This window comes from Brachionichthys hirsutus, chromosome 5 (genome assembly GCF_040956055.1).
Source record: "Brachionichthys hirsutus isolate HB-005 chromosome 5, CSIRO-AGI_Bhir_v1, whole genome shotgun sequence".
NCBI lineage: Eukaryota > Metazoa > Chordata > Actinopteri > Lophiiformes > Brachionichthyidae > Brachionichthys > Brachionichthys hirsutus.
Genome location: NC_090901.1, coordinates 616170 through 639271, shown reverse-complemented (window position 1 = coordinate 639271; position 23102 = coordinate 616170). Strand labels below are relative to the sequence as shown.

At 46.2% G+C, this 23102-nt stretch overlaps 2 protein-coding genes across 2 annotated transcripts in view; both read right to left on the bottom strand.

The window, feature by feature from the left end:
- The window catches only part of dusp8a (dual specificity phosphatase 8a), a 29572-nt gene extending 20238 nt beyond the window's left edge, over positions 1–9334 (bottom strand). The window contains exons 1-2 of the mRNA XM_068739531.1: positions 9098–9334; positions 2826–2964 (exon numbers count right to left, since the gene is read on the bottom strand). Of these exons, the coding sequence (XP_068595632.1) occupies positions 2826–2964; positions 9098–9334 (376 nt within the window). The remainder of the gene's footprint in view (positions 1–2825; positions 2965–9097) is intronic.
- A 7817-nt stretch (positions 9335–17151) lies between these two features.
- LOC137893970 (tyrosine-protein phosphatase non-receptor type 5-like) lies at positions 17152–22082 on the bottom strand. Its single transcript, XM_068739426.1, has 12 exons — positions 21816–22082; positions 21412–21534; positions 21213–21308; positions 20799–21055; positions 20305–20497; positions 19603–19687; positions 19285–19364; positions 19037–19174; positions 18834–18944; positions 17778–17938; positions 17434–17547; positions 17152–17245 (listed from the first exon to the last, which is right to left on the bottom strand). Exons 1-12 carry the CDS (start codon positions 22080–22082, stop codon positions 17152–17154), a joined length of 1719 nt encoding a protein of 572 aa, XP_068595527.1.
- Positions 22083–23102: the final 1020 nt, after the last annotated feature.

Below are 23102 nucleotides of genomic sequence, written 5' to 3'. Positions count from 1 at the left end.
AAACCTGCATCCCTGTCCTCACACCTCATTTTCCATTTTCATCACCTAACTGCATTTCCTGCGAGCCTCTTCGACACGCCTTCCTTTCAATTTCCCCGTCAAAGCATTTCCAGGGATGCATTCTTTCAGGGTACTTCAACAAACCATGCAGTGTTCTGTGAATATCATAATCTCATATTCCCATTATCCGTGCATATGCCACATGTTATTTTTTCTGTTTTGATCATTATTCTCTTTTTTTCTCTGCTAAAACTAGAACACTGAGAATCTGAGTCCAACATCAAATCATTTCTTCTGGCGGGGCCTGATCCCGACATACCGCCTAGATACACACTAGTAGGCAGTGTTGTCTTTGGTTCGGCTGTGTGCTGTGGATTTGTGGGAAACATGCAAACTTTAGACCCACTGGGGAGGCAGCAGCGTTCTTCTCCTCGACAAGAGAAAAACACACACAGAGTCAGAAGTCTGAAAAAGGCAAGGCACATCAGCCTGAACTCCAACCGGGTGAGATCATCGCTGCGATAAAAATACGGCGTGTCCTCGGAGAAAAACATGTTTCTCAAAAACATGTTCACAGTCAGTGAAGTAACAATGCAAGCATTAATTCCACAATACGCCATTCTATACACAACAGTGACTCTACGAGGACAACGTTTGCCTCATGGCGTCATCGACATGGAAGGAATGCAGATATGCATTATTAGTGAAAGTACACGCAAATGACCAATCGTTTAGGATCAATAAGCTCCCAATATATTGGTTACGGCTGTGTGACGTGCTACTCAGGCAGTTCATCTCACAAATCTTTGTTCCTGGAGCTCAAGTTGGAGAACGTAGAATATGTTGTTGTCTCTGCTCCAGCCGCCTTTAGGCAAAGTTCTGCATAAAAATCCTCTTGCCCTTTGATAGCAAGCTTAGCAATTATTATTTTATTCACCCCATCCATCCCATTTATGGATTCTTTTCTTCTCCTCTCTCCATCGAACCCTCCCTCCTCCCCCTCACATTACTCCCCCACTTGATTTGCAGCGACGCTACAGTGTGCGGTCTGCATCAGTCAGAGTGAATTTAAGCTGTCATAAAAATATGAGGTAATCGCAGGAATTATAAGCATCATAAATCAAAGGATCAGCAGACTAGCAGGGGGGGGGGGGGTGGAAAAGCTGAAGGCAAGGAGGAGAGCAAGAAAACAAGAGTAAGGGGTGAGGAAAGAGGAAAGAGAGAAGGGGATTGCTATTTGCAATACTATAGCGACAAAGGAAGCATTTTATGGAACCCATGGGTAAACACACACACACACACACACACACACACACATTCTGCTTACAAATACAGAACACAGAAGAGCATCACATTGCACGCTGGATGTTTGCTTGATGAGAAACAGCAGTGAGATCCTAAACTCCCATCATGCTTCAGGTGAATGTTGTGTTATAGTTGAAGAAGAGGACGGCAGTTTGGTACCGGACCTCATTAAAGCACGGACCGCGTTGCAGCAGGGCAGTTTCTGAATTCCTCTGTGCCGCACACTGAGAGCCGCGCCCCCATTAGACGTTGCTTTTGTCTCTTGATAAATGAAGACTTGACACGCAGAGCTGAAATCCAGGATTAACAGAGTCTTGCTCTGTTTCTAATGCGTTCCAGTCGTGTCTTTTTACATTTGGATATTTGGGACGCACCCGTTCCTATTGTGCCATATGAAACCTCTATCTTGGAAACTACAGCTTCCTCCATGCAAAAGCAAATCATGCAGTACTCGTCTAAAGGATCCTGTATGTGTGTACCTGTAATACCCGCCTCTGCCCATCCATATACTGTACACGAATACACACATAAACATCAAGCATGCACAGACGCAGGCTGCCAGCTCCACTGACCCTAAGAACAAGCACCCAAACAAAAGCCAACGCCATTGGCTGAATCCTTCTGGGGAAAATTCTCTGCCACTGTTGTCGTGGAAACAGCAGAAAAGCAAGAACAAAAATGAAAGATGCGCAATTCCTCTTTCTTGTTGTGAGTAAAGATGAGTGAGAGGAGACGACTGCTAGAGGGGAAGAGCGAGGAAGCGCTGACAAGCATTCTGTCTGTCAGCAGCGTGTGTGTGTCTCACTGAAAATGGCTTCATGTACGGTGTAGTACATGTACAATACACGGAGTGGTACTCAGCCTTAGCATGTGCTGAGTACATGCCAGTGAGGTCATCCTCAGCATCTGTGGATGACTCGTGAAAAGCACTAATCTCCCAGTGGATGGAGAGGAGGTGAAGAAAGGGGGGGGGGGGGGTTGAGAGCTGCTTGAACAGCATCCCTCTGCTAGCTCATTTTTAACCCTTGCTGACGCAGATTACACTCTCCTTTCTCTACCGGCACATCTGGGTTGGGCTCTGCTGGCTTCTGGATGCGTACCGCCGTCCTTTAAAAATGCATTAGCATGCTTCATAGACACGACGACAGGATAATAACTGGTAAATAGGTTAAGCTTCAGTTTTATTTCAGTGATGCTGAGTGAGAGAACGGTTCAAAAACATCAAAGATCATCAGAGGCGCTTTGCATTCAGGCTTTCACTCTTCTTCTTCTCTTTTCTTTGGCCTCATATACATCTGAAGTTCTTCCAGCCAGGTACTGGGAGGAAAAGCTTCTTTCATGTGACTGAGCAGAGCAACACTTGGGCACAATAGTGCCATCTGCTGATCAAACTCGGGCACAACACCTGCACTCAAACAAAGCAGGTGGCGATAAGGTGAAGCACACCTGTCTCCTGCAGTAAGAAGTGGGACGGACAGACAGACAGAAAAAGAATGCTACCGCTGCACACGCTCACATACCCGTTAACAGGGAGACCTTATGGAAAGTGCCCTCCAACTTCCCCATCAGAATGTGCATGAAGCTGTCTTTGGACAGATGCCCTGCTTCTTTGGAACTCTGGTCATAAACCACCACTTCCTGCTTCCTGCCCAGCTCCACCTGCACAATGAACAACAACAAGAATGAGAAGACAGTTAATTTTCTGTTCAGGAAGAAGGAACAAGGAAGAGTTACTTGATCTGTCGGAGTTTTTTAGAATTCAACAAATATGTTCAGAAGTACAGGAGAAGTACAGGAGAGAATCCCCGGGGTAACCCCAGAGCACCCTGGAGGGATTATATATATCTTTATATCTAGGCTGGGAGAGATGGACGGGTTGTTGGGTGGACTCTAGACTACCCTGCTTCATCTGCTGCTGCTCTAATCTGTCACAGATAGACAGAAGAAAAAGGGTGGCTGGATCATATTGGACAGTGTAATTGAGAATTCATAGCATGTCTGCACACACAGGGCATATTGAGGATTAAACATACACATTTTAAGAGGCCGATTAATCTTTAATATTGGCCGAGTTAAGCAATGTACTGCCAAAATGCTCCTAAACTGCTGCAGAGGTCAAACCCAGGTTTGATGACCTTTCTCGGTCGTTGATCACTACGCTGCAGCAGTAAGGGACACAAACTGAATGCACAAACAAACAGGATGATTCCAAAGTTAGTTATGAAGAAAGAATATAGGATTATGAATAATACATTAGAGCTGAGTGTTGCACTTTCCTCCAGTGACTGCAGTATCTACTGACAGATACTGCTGCTCTGTTGTGAAGGACGTGCACGCCCATCAATGCATCAGTGCGATGCTGCGTCTATAAGCGTGTGAGAAAGATCAGCCATCGTGAGCATGCGTGTGTTTCACACGCGCCCACCCTGCCTGTGTTGTTCCCCCATGTTGTCAGGCAGACTTGAATCACATGACCATCAGGCAGCACCGACTGCAGCTTTGAATCAGTGCATCACTGAACCACCACTAGACAGGAGAGGGGGGTGGGAGGAGGAAGCGGGGAGAGAGGGGGGGGGGGGGGGCGGAGATGCAGACGGCGGCTTGTAGAGCAGCAGGAAAGAGAAACAGGGATATGAAATCTGAAAATACAGAGGGACACAGCAAGACTGCTTACCTCACCATGCACCCCCCCCCCCCACCCCTCCCCCACCACCATCCTGTTCTCAGACCAGCCGCTAAAAAGCGGCTCGCTCCTGGGCAAAACGGCACTTTAAAGAGGCAACCCGTCTCTCCTCTTCAGAGCTCGTGGTCCACAAAGCCTCACCGTCGCTCTGCTTACAGAGCAGCTGCAGCAGAGAGACGGGGCCGGGGGCCGGGGGCCGGGGGCCGGGGGCCATGCAGGTGAATTAGACAGGACAAGGGCAGGCTGTGAAGGGCGGCCGATACCACTCGGCCCAGTAAAACCCATCTCAGCTCTTTATTGCGGCACAAAAATCTGCAGAAACAGAGATCGGTTCTGTTGACAGGAAGGAGATTATAGATCTTTGTTCGTTGAGGAACCTGTATTGCTTTTCAAAAAGTCATCAAATCAGTGCTACACTGAAATAGAATGGTTAGTAATTATTCTCTATTCTCCTAAACTATGAAACACACAGCTCTACTCTCTGGAATATTCTACTTTTCATTGGGAAGTATTCCTGTCTCTAAATGTAAACAGAAAGTACATGTATGGGATTATTGATACTGTAATATCAGCTACAGATTCTGCCTAAAGTTGAAGCACTTAAAATGTTTGCTGCAGGTCAACGGGGCTCGCTTTGAGACTGCAGCAGCAGGACAGATCGCTGCGCTCTGCAGCGCTGCAGCATCACATCTACTGCGCTGAGCTGAGCTTTGACGCATGAACACTGCAGGTGATCAAGAAGACCAAGAAGGAAGAGTTGGTGTGTGTGTGTGTATTTAAAAAGTGAGAAAAGGTGATGGCGTTGATGTTGGAGACAGGAGAAAATGTTAGGAGGGGGAGGACACCAAGGTCTGACAAGGCTGCATGTCAAGACCTTAATATCAACACTTCTCTGCAAGGACACACACACTGACACACAAACACCGTGAAACACAGATGACTGGGCGCTTAGCAACAAAATATATCTCTGGAAAACAGCCGTAGCTTATACTGTAGGTGCTTGTGTAGGAACGAGAGCCCCTCAGCGTTGCTACGGACAAGGTCAGTGTTGAGGGGGACAGTACGTGTGTTTACATGCCGACTGTCATGTGACACAACATCAGCAGAACCGGTCTAAAAACGGCCACACATTCCTAAAGCATAGTTTGGGTCCTTGTTGCCTGTCCGCTCCAGGATGTCCCTCAGAAAACTAGGCAACTGGCAACTAGGCAATTTAAAGAAGGGAACAAAAGTTAGACCCTGTGACATTCCATCAATTCACGGGACCCTTCTCATGTTTTATTGTGTAAACCTGGCTTCAAACTCGCTTAATGGGAACCAAAAACTAATCTACACCTAACTCAACATACAGTATGGATAATGTTTGACCCTTGACCCTTCTATACTCACAAGGAGCTTTCAGTTTAGGGCTTTGGTTTGTCTCCAGATGTAGCATTATGTTGAGGGTTTAGAGCAGGGGTGGGCAAACCTTTTGACTCGCGGGCCACAATGGGTTCTAAAATTTGATCGAGGGGCGGGCCAGGAGTGTTTGTATGAACAAATATAAATGACATGAAAGGATTTGACCTTTTACAGGTAGCAAAGCATGAATATGCAAGGCTTGTACAAATTACAGGGAAAAGGAAAAACGAATGATGCTTAATTATAACTACATTTAATTTAATGATATAATTTGGACAAGTTTGGCTGGCCAGATTAAAAAGCCCAACGGGCCGTATATGGCCCGCGGGTCTTAGTTTGCCCATGCCTGGTTTAGAGAGCCAATCTCCTCAGTCAGAAGGATTCAAAAAGTACGTTAAAAAGTAAGTTAAACACACCAGAGCTCAGATAGTGCTGCACACACACACACACGCACACACACAGGCTAAATTGTTTTCTTTGAAGACAGCTCACTGGAGATCCGGTTACACGTCATCCTTTCATTCTTCACTTTGTATATAATGAAAGCCATATTTTGACTCCACAAATCGTCTATGAATCATTCCCTCCACCTTTCATCTACATCCATGGCTTCAAAATACTTCTTTACATAAGCATGACTTCTTCAGTACTTTGTGGCAGTTAGGTTTCCATCTGAAACTATATTACAGTGCGTGTCTATATCAAACAGTAGGATCTTTAAAGCAAACAATGATTCATGTCATGATCTCATGAAAGCAAACACATGACATATCCGGCTCGGTAGAAAAACCGCCGCCAGCTCCAGCGTCTTTGTTTAAACTTGGCAACAGCGAAAATGTGAATGAAACATGCAAAAATTCCCTGAGATTGCCCTCTGGGGATTCTGGGAAATTATCCACACAGTGAGTCATCAGCTTAACCCTCAGTTCTGCTGCTACTGTCAGGGCAGATCAAGTCAAACTCATGTTTCACTCCTTGTTTCAAAGTACTACGTTGTATTTACTGGAAACTTCTGTTTCCAGAACAGTCCCATTATAAAACTGTTCTTTCCCAAATACATCACCAGTGTCTTTACACAATGTCTGAAACAATAGCAAGAGGCAAGATCATGCAGTCTGTTCATTTTTACAGAATTCATTAATTTTTTTAAAGATAAATTTAATGCAAGGTGCAGAGTTTGTCAAAGTTTCATTTCATGTTCTTTGTTCAATGGTCCTGCTTTCAGCAGCTTTGTGACACCAGAAAAATCTTATCTTCTTCTTACCTTGACTTTCTTCCATAGGTGAAAGGTTACAAATATAAGAGTTACGTACTAAGTCATGCATCCTGTATACACGGTTTATTAAATCTAAGACCAACAAAGGGACATCAGAGCTACTGTGCGTGAATTCAAAGGCGTTCGAGGCTAGTCAACCTGTTTATTTGTCACAATTGAGCTATTTTTGGAGTAATATACACTGAATTGTTTTTGTGAACAGGCATGACTCAGTACTTTAGCCAGTTGACACAAGACCAAATTAAGAGGGCTCAGAACCCAGTAATCTTTTTTTATAAAAACCCTGTTAATAAAATATCATGGAAACTCTGAAGCATCACACATTTAAATTAAAAAGGTTTCCATAGATTCCCACTGTGTATCATACGCAGCATCTTCCAGGGAGTATAAGCACAACATACACACAGTAGTAACACAAGTGGAGCTGGTGGAATTTGTTGAATGAATGCATTGATTGGTCCTGTGACAGGAAGCTGACACCAAACGACAGACCCAGTTCTTTATTTCGTTATGTGGCCATTATACTAAGATTAAGAACCGTGTTGCTGTTCATTGTAATTACTGATAAGAGGACTCCGAGAGTATAATTACAGAAAGTCTGTCAACAGCATGGCAAAAACTGTGCAAGTGCTCTTCACCTGTCACAAAGGCATTTCGCTGTTGCAACTGATAACTATCTTTACTATGCAAGTACAGACGTCCACAGACTGAATTGTGCATTCAAATAGCTTCCAATTGTTTTCTTTGTGCTACTCTGGGTCCAATTCGTCAGAGGTCGGTCCTCCATACATGCATACGGGAGGAAGGGTGTTTCCACAGGCCGTCTACCGGTACTGAAAACCTCTGGTCCATCTGTCAGGCCTGTCCTGCCGTCTGCCCCCGCCATAGCAGCAGGGATTAGCCAGGTTTAAATCAAGAAACCAGTCGCCTACTTAAAGCCTATGAGAAAAAGCATGAGGAAACGCCATTGCCAACGAGGCCTGTGCCATTCATCCCCCAGTTAAGGTTCACCAGCACCCGTCCTGCTGTATCCAGCTCCCTCTGAGCCACATTAATAGAGGGCATACATAAAGATGTTATGAAGGGATGTGATGTGAAAGGGAGAAGAGAGACGACACCATTTAGATTGCTGCTCTGGATGTTCAGGGACGTGAAGCATTGGGAGACTCGGTGAAAGAGGGTGAGTGCAATGCCTTGGGGGAAGCAGGCTATTACTGCTCAATGGGACGTGAGGCGGGAGGAAGCTGGGGAGACGCTGGAGGCAGCAGCCCATCCATGAATACCCTCAGTGCAGCTCTCCTGCTTCCTGCATTCACTTCCCCAACAAAGAGCCACAATGGTGTCCTACGCTGTCTTGGCTGGCTAAGGCAGCTCCTGGCAGGACACAGAGCTGTGTGGGGGGTAGAGAGGAGGATGTGTGTGTGTGGGAAGCCAACCTTAACATCACACAACCAGTCCGCACGTGCCCAGCCCGCAGCCTGCCAGTGGCCGCACAAAAGGGATGATGTCATTCTTAGCCAATAACAAAAGACTCTGGTCCGTCAGGCCCTCCTTCCTCACATGGCTAGCTCCAGCTTTATCCAGCCTAGCATTAATCGCCAGTGTTATCCTCTTTACTGAGTGTGAGGAATGATGATGGCACAACCCACATAAGAAGAGGAAAAGGAAATATAATAGGAATTAGTGAAGAAGGAAGAAGATGTGGTAGCGCTGTCGTGAGATTGGAAGTGAGAGAGTTTAAGGGGAAGCTCGGCTCTATGGGATGTCAGCATGAGATCTGCCAACCACAGGGCCCACACAGAGACCGACCCAAAAGACTAAGCACAGAAACACGCTCAGTTTCACTGGCAAAAGTCAAACAACTATGACCAGATCCACAAGCCCTCGCACTGTCCTCGTTTGGTCTGCACTAATCCGCAGAGTGCAAGAGCAAGTCATGCATAACCAGAAGCCAAAATAATGAAAACATTTGGTAAGCATGAGTCAAGAGATGCAGGATCTCCGGTTGGGCCTTTGCTCACAGCGGCTTCTTTTGTGTCCAGGTGTGATGAAACCCAAACAGGCATAAGGCATGGACACAAATCGTTGGCTAGTTAACAGTGGCAACGGTTTTATTACCAAAGTCCTTGCAATGAAGCTTATTTAAAAGCAAATGGCATAACGGAGTGCGAGAGAAGCAATGTACCAATTATATTGATGCTATTAAATGAATTGAGGGATTTGAGAAAGCAGCAATAATCCATAGCGCAACTCCATCTCACCATGGGGGAAAGTGCCAATCACTTACCAGTGTGAACTGGAAATAAACAGGAGGAAAGACATGTGAATCTAGCATGGCCCTGTCCAACGCGCCCCATAGACACTTTGAATCCAGTCTGGCACAAGGAAGCCCAAAGAGCACCAAATGTCAGGCCTGCAGTGCTTCCACTCACCTTCACCTTGCCATTGGGTTGCAGCAGCTCAGTGACAGACACTTTGTCCTGTTGCAGTCTCCTCTTCACCAGCTTGGAGCAGCAGACATTGACGGCACCTTGCACGTGCGATGCATTGTACTCAGAGAACGTCCTGCTGTCGACTACCAGCAAACGTCCGGTTCCTCTCTGGATGAGGCTCGCCAGGCGCTTGATGTCCATGGTGCTTCGCTTAGTTGGCCCTTTCTCTCCTGCCATGATGTAGGAGGAGCAGAGCGGCCTCTCTATATCAATGACTTGAGATAGTAAGGACTAGGGGGAAGAGTGGAGGAAGAGATGTCTAGTGGAGGAGAGCTACTACCGGAGCAGGTGCTGAGAGGTCCATGGTGCCTGAAACAGAAAAGGAACCAGTTTGAAAAGAGATGTCACACTGGTGTAGAAGAGCATGCTGCCCAATGGTTTGTTTCAGTTGATGATCAGGCATTAAGGAGATGATCAGCTCTCCTTCTTACATTACATCACTTCTACAAAGTAATGTTGCATTTCTGTGATCTTTTATTGGCAGGATTTTAGGCTAAAATTAGCCACAGTGCTAAACGCGAATATAAATGTTATTTATAGGCTTCCAGTCAACCTGGATAGCCCACAAAGATTTATCCGTCCTGAGAGGAAACATTCAAAAACAAAGACTTAAGTTAGAAAACGCAACCATAAGAAGTGTTGGTGTGTGTCTGCGAATGCGTGTGAATGCGTGTGAATGTGTGTGAATGCGTGTGAATGCGTGTGAATGCGTGTGAAGGCTGGATGCTGTCGAGCGAGGGTCTGTGTGGCTGCTCATGAAACAGGAAACTGAGGGTGTGAGATAAATTAAGCCAGGGGAATTCAGAGAACAGGTCTGGACACAGGGAAACAGCCTGTGTGACATCTTGTGTGTGTGTGTGTGTGTGTGTGTGTGTGTCTTTCAGAACCTTGACAGACTGCCTCTTCCTATCTATCACCATCAATCACTTTGATTGCTTTTTGCTCACGTTCACCAGAGCACTCCTACATTTAGCACGAGACACAAATCATGTTTCAGAACAACTGGGAAGAATACGACTCCAATTGTTGGAGAGAACATACAACCCCCCCCCCAAAAAACATATTTTGCCTCTATTAATAATGGGGGTAACAACATATTTTGCCTCTATTAATAATGGGGGTAACTTCTTTTGTCAACAAGGTGTCATGCGTGTTGTCGTGTTGTTTTATTCATCTATAGTCACATGGCGTCATAAACAATTCATGGGCCTTCTCTCATGTACCCCGGTGCCTAAATGGAGGTTTAACCCTCGGCTTGAAAGGGAGAGTAGTGGCATAACTAGAACCACTCACGCCATACCGTATCAAAAAGACACGCCTGCTTCATAAAAACATAGATGACAATGTGGAAATGGGAAAGGAGGAAATTACAAAACAGAAAGTAAAATAAAAAATTAGACTTGATGTTGGCAATGAGGAAGAGGAGAAGCAGAAACGGAAAAGCATTTTGCACACAAGAACAGGTTTGACACGCTGGACGAGAAAACTGTAAATGAGTAAGAGAGAGAGAGAGAGAGAGAGAGAGAGAGAGGGGATGGGGAGTAACTGGGTATTCTGGGGAAAACATCCAGGTACCTCTGCTCTGTAACGTCAACCCCTATTCTGAGAGCACTGCCGCGGAGGGACACCGATGAAGAGGACGGGACTGTGACACAGTGAGGTGGTTGCAGGTAATCCTATGCCTGCTATAGGCCATAGATGCTGATGCAAGCCCAGCAGCAGAGGAACATGGAGACCAGACAGAGAGTAGCATCTGCTTCAATTAGAATTAGAGAGTAAATGCACACAAACGCATCGGTCTGCACAACCACAACGCATCCTGGATCTCCAGAAATAAACATGCAGCAAGTACATCTGATCCACGTAATCTGTAATCTCGTACTGACAGTCACATTTCTGTTTCACTTCTCATGCAGCCACTCTGCAGAAACACAACACGATGCCAGCGCCCCCCACTCCGCCCCCCTATCACCTGCAATAACATCCCTCATACGGTGCAGACTACATCTTACATGGCATGCGTCTGATGGTGACTGCTGCCGCCCCCCCCCCCCCCCCCTCTCACTCTTTATCTCTAAAACCCTCCTGCAGTGAACAGGGATGGGGAGGGGGGGGTGTACAGGTGCTCTGCACCTTTCTGCACGGCTAAATAGTCATCCTATAGTCATTTCAGCTCCAGCGCTCCCTGTTGGCTTAGACAGGAAATGAACAAAGACAAAGACAGGAAGAATGTGAAAATACAGAATGGGAGAGAAATAAGAGCAGCGACACAAACCCTTAATAATCATCTTTCTCCCCCCACTTGCATCCTTGGAGGAGTAGAAACAAATAACTCCCCCCCGAATCGCAGCCGGGAGTTCGCTGTGATGCTCGAGCCGAACAAGGGAAAACAAGCCGAGAGGAGAGAACGCCTGCACCGGCCTGGAGCATATTCTGCTGTTGCCATAGAAACAGCCCAGTCGGGGTGAGCAGGGTCCACCGAAAGGGTGCTGGGATGGACACAGCTGATTCCTGGCGTTGGAACGGGACACGAGATGACGGCTCAGAGGAGATTCTCCAAATTGTGCGACGATATTGAAATGATAATTGTCCCTTTAAGACGGTGAGATGTTATAGCGAGGAGGTCTGATCTGCTCAGCACCTTCTGAAAAATGTATTTCATGTGCAGCAAAGTTCACATGAAGGGAGATAACGGCAGAGAAGCTTGATCGCGTTCACAGCTCAGAACCTGCTCAGCTGGTCCCTCTCAGGGATTCCTTTCATTCCTTTAATGTCAGAGAACCTTATTGGTTATTAGCATCCATGATGATTGATTAATAACCGTATAAGCCTTGACTGGTTTGGATATCCTTGCAGCAAGTCTGATGTAAATCTAATCCCGCTTTAAGCAGCCATAATCAAAGCAAGAAAGGTTCTATCTCCATCAGCCATCAAAGGATTAGCAGATCTGTCATTTGGCTCATTGCTGATTCCCACGTCACTGCTTTGACTTCCTGACTGTCCGATTCAGATGTTATTGATCCGACACAAACAGCATCCATTCACGGTTTCATTTATGAACGTGTGACTGAGAGCAATACTGAGTTCAGCGGCTATAAATGGTGGAACCGACACGAGTGGGTCTGTCACAAAATCGATTTCTGGTTGCATCCTCTCACTGTAAATCAATCAATCTTTAATCAAACCGAAGGCTCCGTAATAATGACGACATTCACGCCACCGATGACAGCTGGCATGAATTACATGATAATAACAACGGCGGCTCTAATGCATAGACTCGAACATCGCTTATAAACACAACGCGCTGCGTTATAACGATGACACGCAGAATAAACGGACACACGCACGCGCTTCCTACCTTGATATGGCTGCGTGGGAAACGATCCGATGTTTGGGAGAATAGACCAATCGATAACTTGAGCCTGGACGGGTTTAATTCCATTACGAGACGAGCGCACATAATGAGGGGGGGGGGACAGATCCAGCACTGCAGCGCGGGGGGGGGGGGGGCGAGCACACACAGCTCAGCTAACGCACGCTAGCTGTGACGCGGCGACGCACTTCATATTAATAACACACTGACCTCGGGTTCCACGCGGCTCCTCCGTACGGGGGGGGGCATACAGCTGAGCTGACAGGGTGACAGCGCTAGCCGCTCCTGTGGCGTAACCGGTAGTAAATGTGCTTGTTATGCTAGTCAGTAGCTAAAGGGCATGCTGGGGGGGGGGGGGGGGGGGGTGCACAGAAGCGCACTTTAGCACTCTCTTGAACTAGCTAAACCGATGAGGTCATGGTTCAGCAGGGTGTGGGGAAAAAAGGAAACTATGAGTTGACGTCACCTCCAGCCAATCAGCGCATTCGCCTCTTCGGATGGATGACGTCGCCTCTCTGATCCGCTTATTAAAGAGACAGTCTTTCTTAAAGGGGACGCGCACGTAAAGGCCATCGCGACGTTAAGATCTTTGTTGTTGTTGTTGTTGTTGTTTCGGGTTCTTTTATATATATATATATATATATATATTACATCCGGTTTCCTCAAAAACAGACCTATGAACAGAGAACATGCAACCATTGCAACGAAGAACAACCTTCATTTACTTTACCCAAACCCATCCATCTATTTTCTTGACCGCTTTATCCGTAATTTCTTTTCTTTTTTTTTGACCTTTATTTATCCAGTTAAAGCCGATTGATCCCAGCTGCCTACGGGCGATAGGCGAACACCTATCCAAACCATTACTGGCATAACGCCGCCACTATGTGTGATTTTAGCCAACAGATTCTAGATGCCTGAACCTGAACCTGATATAACCTGAATGAATGAATGAATATATTTATTAGATAGAATGTCCTCCTGATGCCCTGTTTGGGTCTGCTGCCTTGCAGACTCGTTTGGTTTATACGTTGATTGAGAACAGTCGTTTGCCTGAAGACCTTTGTTCTGCTTGCCTGTCATCCCAAAATGATCAAACAAATGAAAGCAGGTTCATCGGGCTGTTGAAAGTACATATGCAATTGCATTGTATATACTGACACCTAGTGGTTTAACTATTTAACTACTGTCTGTTGGTGCAAGAGGTACAGCAAAGGTCATGAATGTCACCTCTACAGAACAACATGCAGCGACCACAGTCGTGCCTAAATGGGTTTAAGCCGTATTCTTAGCGAGTTTGTAGATCATGACTGTATCCAGACCAGACTGGGAGGTCGGAGTGCATATAGAGTTTTGGCATTTACATCGCTAAAACAGGATTGTTGTGAGGTGGAGATTTCCTGGTTCTGAGTGGAATCCTGGCAAGAGGTGCCAATTGATTAGGAAATGTTTTCTACATTACATGTTATTGTAATCATTTAGGAACGCATGTGCAGGATTATCCCTGTATTATGTGAGTGCTGTATTTATGATGTTATATGGTGTTTATGGTTGTTTGACTTTATAATGGTTGGTCATGTGATGAAACGATGTGTTTACCAGGGTGTAGTCTGCCTCTCAATCCAGCTGTGAGCCTGCAAAGGATAGGCAGCGGCAGAAGATGATGGATAGATGTGTGTTGTCCTCACATAATATTGCATCGACAGATGCTCTGCTTTAAAGTGAGCTTTGTGTGCGCCCAGAGGAGTCAGAGAAAGCAAAACAGAGTCATGAAAATCTACCTTTATTTGGATGCAACTCACAACCTAAAGCAATGCTGTAGCAGAGGAGAGGAATACTGATTGCTGGTTGGTTGTGTATTTTGTATTGATGATTTTGCCCCCCCAGTTTTAATGTCCAGAAGAAGACCAGGTAAGCCTTGAGAACAAGCGCAGAAAATAATGCTTGTATACTAGGGATGATCACATTATATATATATGTAAAAAAGAAAATTGGCAGTTATTTAGCAAGTTGATTTAGTCAATCTTCTGATTCCATTCACAACTGCTTTATTTCAACATAGAATCAGTTTGAAAGTGAAATCTTTACTGTTTTAGCTGCCTTACATATTATTTTTTCTTGTGTTTCTTGGGTAGAAGCTCAATCTGAGGCAAAAGTATCCAAGAAAATGATCAAAATGTACACAGAAAGCAAAGCAAAGCCCAAATATATAAAGTAATAATACTGACGGCTGAACATAACCTATTTGTTCTCCATACTGGAAGGTAACTTAGGTAGTTGTCACATTTTGTTCTGTATAATTTTGCAATATAAACAGATGGTTTGATCCACAGTATGAGCTACATTCCATCATGGTGTAAACGGAAATATACACAAGGCATCTACTCAAAGGGATTGTATAAAAATGTTCTAAAAATATCTCTTGTTGGTTTCACAAAAGCAAACTGTATCAAAAGCATTGGCCGAGAGCAAGCAATATAATAGGCTTAAACCCTTTACACAACAGAAAGCAGGGCAATCAATCACGTCGCTTTGATTGTGGACCTATAGCGTCCCATACAGCACATGCAATCCATTAAAGTCAACACAATCAAAGCACAATACAGCAAAGAAAAGAACTTTACGTCTGAACATCGAAGACAACCTTAGTTGGTCTGTTGTGCTTCATACAGGTTTGTCCTGGCCTGTCTGTACAACAATCATGGGCTCCTTACTTCACAGATATGTTCAAGCTACCGTTGAAAGCAGAGGCACCACAGAGCACGTGACTCACGATAGCCGAGGCACCACAGAGCACGTGACTCGCGATAGCCGAGGCCTCACAGAGCACGTGACTCACGATAGCCGAGGCACCACAGAGCACGTGACTCACGATAGCCGAGGCCTCACAGAGCACGTGACTCACGATAGCCGAGGCCTCACAGAGCACGTGACTCACGATAGCCGAGGCCTCACAGAGCACGTGACTCACGATAGCCGAGGCACCACAGAGCACGTGACTCACAATAGCCGAGGCACCACAGAGCACGTGACTCACGATAGCCGAGGCCTCACAGAGCACGTGACTCACGATAGCCGAGGCCTCACAGAGCACGTGACTCACGATAGCCGAGGCACCACAGAGCACGTGACTCACGATAGCCGAGGCACCACGGAGCACGTGACTCACGATAGCCGAGGCCTCACGGAGCACGTGACTCACGATAGCCGAGGCCTCACAGAGCACGTGACTCACGATAGCCGAGGCACCACAGAGCACGTGACTCACGATAGCCGAGGCCTCACAGAGCACGTGACTCACGATAGCCGAGGCCTCACAGAGCACGTGACTCACAATAGCCGAGGCACCACAGAGCACGTGACTCACGATAGCCGAGGCACCACAGAGCACGTGACTCACGATAGCCGAGGCCTCACAGAGCACGTGACTCACGATAGCCGAGGCCTCACAGAGCACGTGACTCACGATAGCCGAGGCACCACAGAGCACGTGACTCACGATAGCCGAGGCACCACAGAGCACGTGACTCACGATAGCCGAGGCCTCACAGAGCACGTGACTCACGATAGCCGAGGCCTCACAGAGCACGTGACTCACGATAGCCGAGGCCTCACAGAGCACGTGACTCACGATAGCCGAGGCCTCACAGAGCACGTGACTCACGATAGCCGAGGCCTCACAGAGCACGTGACTCACGATAGCCGAGGCACCACAGAGCACGTGACTCATGATCGTAGCGGGACATTGACAGGAATACCATGCGGCACTTCCCTTCTACTGATCGCCACTACGTGTGTGTGTGTGTGTGTGTGTGTCAGATCCGGACTGTCACCCGGGTGTCGCCGGCTCTGTGACGCCTCCGAGTGCACGTCTATGTGGTCTTAATGCAGGAATTGATTACGTTAAGCATCGTTGACTATGACGACTGCACAGGCAGCATGGTAAACCTGTAATGCTGTAGACTGAACCTAATCGATAACTTAATTGTTATACATTCCTATGTCATGCCTTTAATGAACACTTAGCACCATGCAGCCTGAAGATGAAGTCCTGAATGAATCAAAGGTTGAAACAGGCCTTCTGTAATGAGTTCTTTCTTTTTACATTAAGATAAAGCTAATGAGAAAACTCAAATTGAATATGAACTTTTAGAACGATATATTGTTTAATGTCAGGCTGGTATTCGATTACTTCTGGAGCGTTACACTGTAACGGCTCCCACCATGTGGAGGCTGAACTTGGAGTTCTTCCTTACAGTAAAATGGCAGCACTGCAGGTGATTTCGTCATGTTTCAGGTCCCGATCAACCTTTAGATAACTGCGCAGACGATGCACGAGGCCCTTCTCACTGATAAATGCCTCCGCAGTGACTGTTACTCCTCTCGAGGACTCTCTGGGCCACCAACACGTCTGATCTGTATTTTAAGGGTTATCTCAAGTATCACTTTACTATGCTTATTCTGCTCAAGGAACTACAATGAACTTTTTTAGTCCTTTATGAGAGAATCTGTCGGGGAAGATTTGAACATAGTTATAACTTGTTAAAGGGTGAGGTTGAAATGGTGCTCGGTACAGTGTACAGTGGTGTGTCTCGGTCCGGGCGTGGCTGGAGTGTTCGCTCTACTCCTCAGCGGTGTGAGACAGCTGCTTCTCGTACAGGCTGAGGACGTGATGCACAAACTGGTACTGCTCGCATGTCTGGATCATCCCACCCCTGAGACACACAGACAGAACAATAACTCTAAGAGTACAGAACCATTAACAATAAAACAACAAAGCAATACAACTACTTATACTTAAGCTAACTGGAACTTACTTACCGCAACTCATTATTTAAAATGGCATTAAAAGGAACTTATTAAAGGCACCTATGATCCAGGACCACGCCTGAGAATGTGTCACCTGTCCAGACGGAGCTGGCAGGTGGTTCTCAAGATGTCAACGACGCCCTCAGTCCTCAGCTGCTTGCACAGGATGGAAGTGGCGATGAAGCAGCCGGTCCGACCAATTCCGGCGCTGCAGAAAGAAATTGGAGGAAAATGGTCTGATCAAACAAATTTCATTAATGCCAAATACTCCTTGGGGAAATCAGCCAGCAGTGGTGTGAAATAAGACTAGTAATTCGTTCTGCCAAGTGGTTGCTATTGGTACTGTATGTGGATGCAGTCACAGAGGCCATTGCCTAAATGAATGTGCTCATGTATTAGACACAAACTGCTCAGATCACAAACAAGCTACTTTTGTACCTGCAGTGAACAATTAAAGGGCCAGTGGAGGGCGGGGCTTCCTCTCGTGCCCTTTCTACTTCCTGCACCAGTTCCAGAAGAGGCGGAGCCTTGTCTGGGGTCTTCTGATCAGGCCAGGAGGTGTACCAGTACTGCCTCAGACTACGTTCTTCTTCACCACACTGGTGCACACATAAAGCATACAATAAAAAGATCTTACATAGTTAGTTCCTTCCTTGTCTGTAGTGTAATATATTACATTTTTCCATTACGTCCTACCCCAAGTGTTAACCCAGTGGTTCTCAAATGGTGGGGCGCGCCCCCCTGGGGGGGCGCGGTGCGATGTCAGGGGGGGCGCCTGTGACCGCGGAGAAAATGTTTTTTTGCCTTACGAGAGTAACGTGTAATTGCACATCCACTCCAGTAGTTGGCAGTGGCGCCCTGATTGTCAGAGTGCGCGCAGGGAGGCTTAGCAGAAGAAGAGCGGTCGTAAACAATATAACGTGGGAGAAGAAGAAAGACCTGACTTCCTTATTTTCGGTTGCAGACTAAAAAAAATGGTAATAAAGTTATTCTTTGTTGTAAGTTGATCTATATTTCTTTCTTTTTCATATTTATTTGTATGTTAATAAGGATACAAGAGTGTTTTTTTTTTCGGGGGGGGGGGCGCGAAATGTTTTTTTCTTCCTAGGGGGGGCGCGACAGAAAATAATTGAGATTGATTTGTAATTATTCACTTGGGTTTTCTGGATTTAAGGAATTATCACGCTTGCCTTGCTGAGTGTCGATGCCTCCATGAACTCGCATTTCCTAATTACATTAAATGTAATTACATTACATTTGACTTTGTTAAAGGTGTTGAGGAAACACCTGATATATCAGCATATCAGATATGTGAACACAAATAATAATGTGAGAAAAGCATTCGTAAAACTAAAGACATTCCAAGTTCCAAGACTACTAAGTGGAAGCTCCGGTAATACTCAGTTCATTAGTACTTCTGACTGGTTTGTATACTTAAATCAGTCGTACACGTGGCATTGTTTACCTTATCTTATTTATCTTTCTGTGTCTTACCTTCAAAGCAAAGACCCTCAAACTGTAGTCATCTTCCTGTGTTACAGAGAGGACGGTGATCTCGATGCCCTCGTGGGTCACACTGTCCTCTGGCCAATACTCGGCACATTTCTAAAGACACATTATGGACATCGGTGTGTGTCTCCGATCATTCTCATTGCTGTGGCGATCATCAGTACCAGCCTGGATTTTGCTGCACTGACCTCGTTCTTCTCCTCCAGGTTAGTGATCATCACTATGATTGGGGTTCTCTCCTGCCACACCATCCTCCAGAGGTCCCCCACTGTGTTCACGGTGGGACCCTGGGTGGCAATGTACGCACACGCTTCTCCCCCATAACCCTGCCCACACACACACACACACACGGCTTACTGTACATATTTATCTATCTATGCTAAATCAAAGAAAAATGGGTAAGGATATGGACATTTATAAATATACAAAGACTTACTTTTAGATAATTAGCATTGATGTAGGTAGAGAGGAAATCATCTTCATCCTGTGACTTCAAGATCACTCTGCTGTGTGTGTCTGGTGGTGGATAGTGAGACACGGCTCGTAATGCAGTGTGAAACGAGAGGACGGAAGTCGATCGATAATATTTATACAGACATACAACATGCTGTCAGTAGCACTGATAACTTCTTTATATTGTGTCTCTCTGAACGAGATTCTGGACCACAGACAGCCGACTCTTAATATGGAATGTGATGTTATGTGAGGAAAGCTGCACACCGTCGCTGTTGCAGAACTTTGTACTTGTACTCACTAGGCAAGATGGTTTTGTAGCGATTCTTTCTCACCAGCCCAGGGTAGTTATATTCCTTAGGGTCCACAAAGTTCATGGGAGTTTCCTGATGATGGGTACAGAACAACATTATGACAACTACAGCATCGCCCGAACCTTACCTCCACCAGCCAGCAAAACAGTTAGCAAATAATACCCAACATCATGTCCTCCACTGTTGCTATCTACTTGTGTGTGGTTGAAAATCTATGGAAAACCTCTGGAGGATCTTGAACACATCTTTCTACCTCACAGACAGTGGAATCCTCTATCGATTTAAGCATGTAAATATTCCAGTATCCATCCAACATCGCCCACGAACAAGTAGTGGAAGAGCCTATGGCTGTATGCAGAGCTCCACCGAATGAGTGTGTGTGTGTGTGTGTGTGGGAGGCAGGGGTGATTCTATGGGGGCTCATGCATACAATACAGGACAACCCACCATGTCATCAAACAATGTGAATTAAAGTATCACAACATTTCAGACACTGTCCAATTTATGCACCTGGTAAAGAAGCAAACTGGACCTAACGCAGTTTAAAACATTAGGAGAGAGTGCATGAATGGAGTGAGATGCTGGCCTATGTTGGCCCATTGTGTGCGTCGATGCCTCTTAGTCCTGCTTGTGCACCCCCAGAAAGAGTCGCTGCTGTTAGTCTGAAATGTTTCGGCGACTGTGCTCACATAAAACTCGGCCTGCAGACTCTGGTCGTCCATGGCTCGTATGTGGAGCATGGCGGGAGTCAGGCTGTGTGTTCCCTGTCGAAGGTATTCCTTGGCCGACTGGTCTCTGGGAGAGAGCTGGGCACCGTAGCCATAGGGCTCAGTGCAGCCTGGCGTGCACATGTCCAAGGTCAAGGAAACATTGGAGCCCCTCCTGTGTGATAAATATTGAATCATGTAGAAATACAGTGTGCATGTACAGGGGGTCCCCACTTAACCATGCAGTTACGTCCCGAAGACCCCGTCGCTAAACGATTTCGTCGTTGACCCACTTTTTGTGTGGTCAGAAAAATGTTTGCACACAAAGGATCCCACGATGCGCTGGCGACGCTTCCAGGGTGTATCGCCCATAGAAAAGCTGGCATAGGCTCCAGCCGTGACACACAAAGCGGATAAAGCGGACATGAAAATGAATGAATGATTGGTATTCGTAGGCAAACAGACTCCACTCTAACCTCTCCTGAAGCCCCACTGGTGTGACAGAGAGAGTGGCGGCGTCTGCCTCCGTCCTGAGGTCAGTGCCCATTTCAAAGACTGGCGTCTGTGGCACGGCGTCCAGATCCAGCAGATCCTCCTGAGCGTCTGTCCACTCTGACAGAGTGAAGGAGGGTTGGCGGCTCACAGACTGCCGCCGATCACCGATGTCCTGTGACGCTGTCCCCGACGACCACAAGCCAGAGCCGTAACGCCACTTACAGACCATATGGATGACCTGGGGAGAGGACAGTGGAACGTGTTTACCATTCGTTAAACACGAGATCCACCCTGCATAGTTCACTGCTGTGCCACCACGACTCAGACTCAGACTCATGAAGAGGCGATCACATCGATCTGGCTAGAAGCTAAATGAGCAGGCCATCGCGTCTTACCATGGTAACGCAGATGGCCACGCCAACCCCAGCTGTTCCATTGACAATCCAGTTGTGCTGCTCTGTGTTTACAACTTCCCTCATCAACAGCATGGACTGACCAGAGACAGGAGGGCAGGAGGACAGGAGGACAGGAGATTCAGTATGTCTGTAAGGCCTCCAAGCTGAACGGGGCTCCTGCAGAGAGGTTGGCACTTACGTCCATTCCAAAAATTGGGTGGCAGGGTAAGATGAAGCCAAGATAGAAGTCGATGACCTGCAGGGCTTTGTAGATGGAGGAGAACGGTCCATTTCCTTCCAGCACAAAGAACAGCCAGTAGCCCTTAAGGAGAGTGGGAGAGAAGGCAGATTGTCCGTTTGCACTTGCCACACATTCATTCATTCATTCATTCACAATCAGGCAGCGTTGAATCTGCTCTCAGCTGAGAAGCAAACACAAATAAATAAAAAGCACGATGGCTGCACAGATCTAATGTTGGATCTGTATTCTATCAAACATCTTCGTGCTGAGTTGAAAACTAAAGCCTGTGAAGGTGAGCTTAACTTCAGGCTACTTGAGCATGGAAGTCGTGATTTGAGCTCCATGGATGTCCTTTCACGTACTGTGACTTGGGAGACGACAAACAGAGCAGCCCAGCAGTGGATCTCGATCACCAGCGCGTACACTTTGTGCAGAAACACTTCTTCTCGCTGTGCGTGTTGAGCCCCCGTTGCATCTTTGCAGTTTTGGCGCCTGTCCTTTCTAGAGACCCCGTCACCTCGTTTTTCAGTCTTTGTGGGCTCATCCAGCCAGACAGGGTCCTCGTCAGGCCTTAGGAAGATGGAGTCCTCAGTGTGGGAACGGGTGGAGCTGCTCAGCCGGCGGGTCATGGTCCCCCCTGTTAAATCAGGATCCTTCATATTAAAAGAATAAAAATGATGGATGATGTGCATCTTTGCTTCAGTGTGCTTTAGCCGCTGCTGTAACACTAATGAACTTCATAATATTAATATTCTTTGTCTTGATCTTATTATGATATATTTTGGGAAAATGTATATAATTATTTAACAGGCAGATGTAACAAAATTAAGCTTTCTAATGTCAAAATATTTGATAAGTACATTTCCATGTTCTTTTTTTCTTCACAAATAGAAACAGACATTGTACGTATTGATTTCCAGATGCTAGCTGTGTTCTTCTGATTGATTAGTGTCTAAAGGCAAATTCAGATGTATAGCTAAGCAACTTGGAGCGGCTCTCATCTCCGCATCCTCGTTCCTCCTTCAGATAGGACTCTTTTGTGCATGTTCCTCTGTGCATGTGTATGTGTTTGTGTGTGAGTGTGTGTGAGAGAGAGAGAGAGAGAGAGAAGCTCTATTGTTCTATTGTGGAGAGATGAGTCAGGGGTAGCGTGTTTACAGCCCCATTGGTTGCCTAGTAACAGAGTGACTCTTCCCTGCATCTATCCTGCGTGTTATCATCTACTGGTTACACACACACACACACACACACGTCTCCCTGTTTCAGTCAGTAGTGTATCCAAAGCCCTTTACACCCTACACATTCCTCCTTCAGCCATTAATAAAGCTGATGACCGCCACGTGTTTTGTGTGGATGGGTGAATAAGGGTGAATAAGGGGGGTGTGAGTGGTGGTGTACAGTTTTGCACACGTATCACTTTTTCCTGAATGTGTTGCTGTTGCTAAATTAGGCACAAGAAAGCTTGGAACCAGTTTTTATTAATAATTACTGACTAACATGATTTGGCTTCATGGAAAAAAATACAAAAATAACGAAACCTGTCACATGACTCACCTGTGATATAGATGGCATGAAACTGCAGAAGCGATTCAGATCACATGACCAAGATAAATCAGTCAGCCATCATGAGGCAGCATTGAATCTGAAGT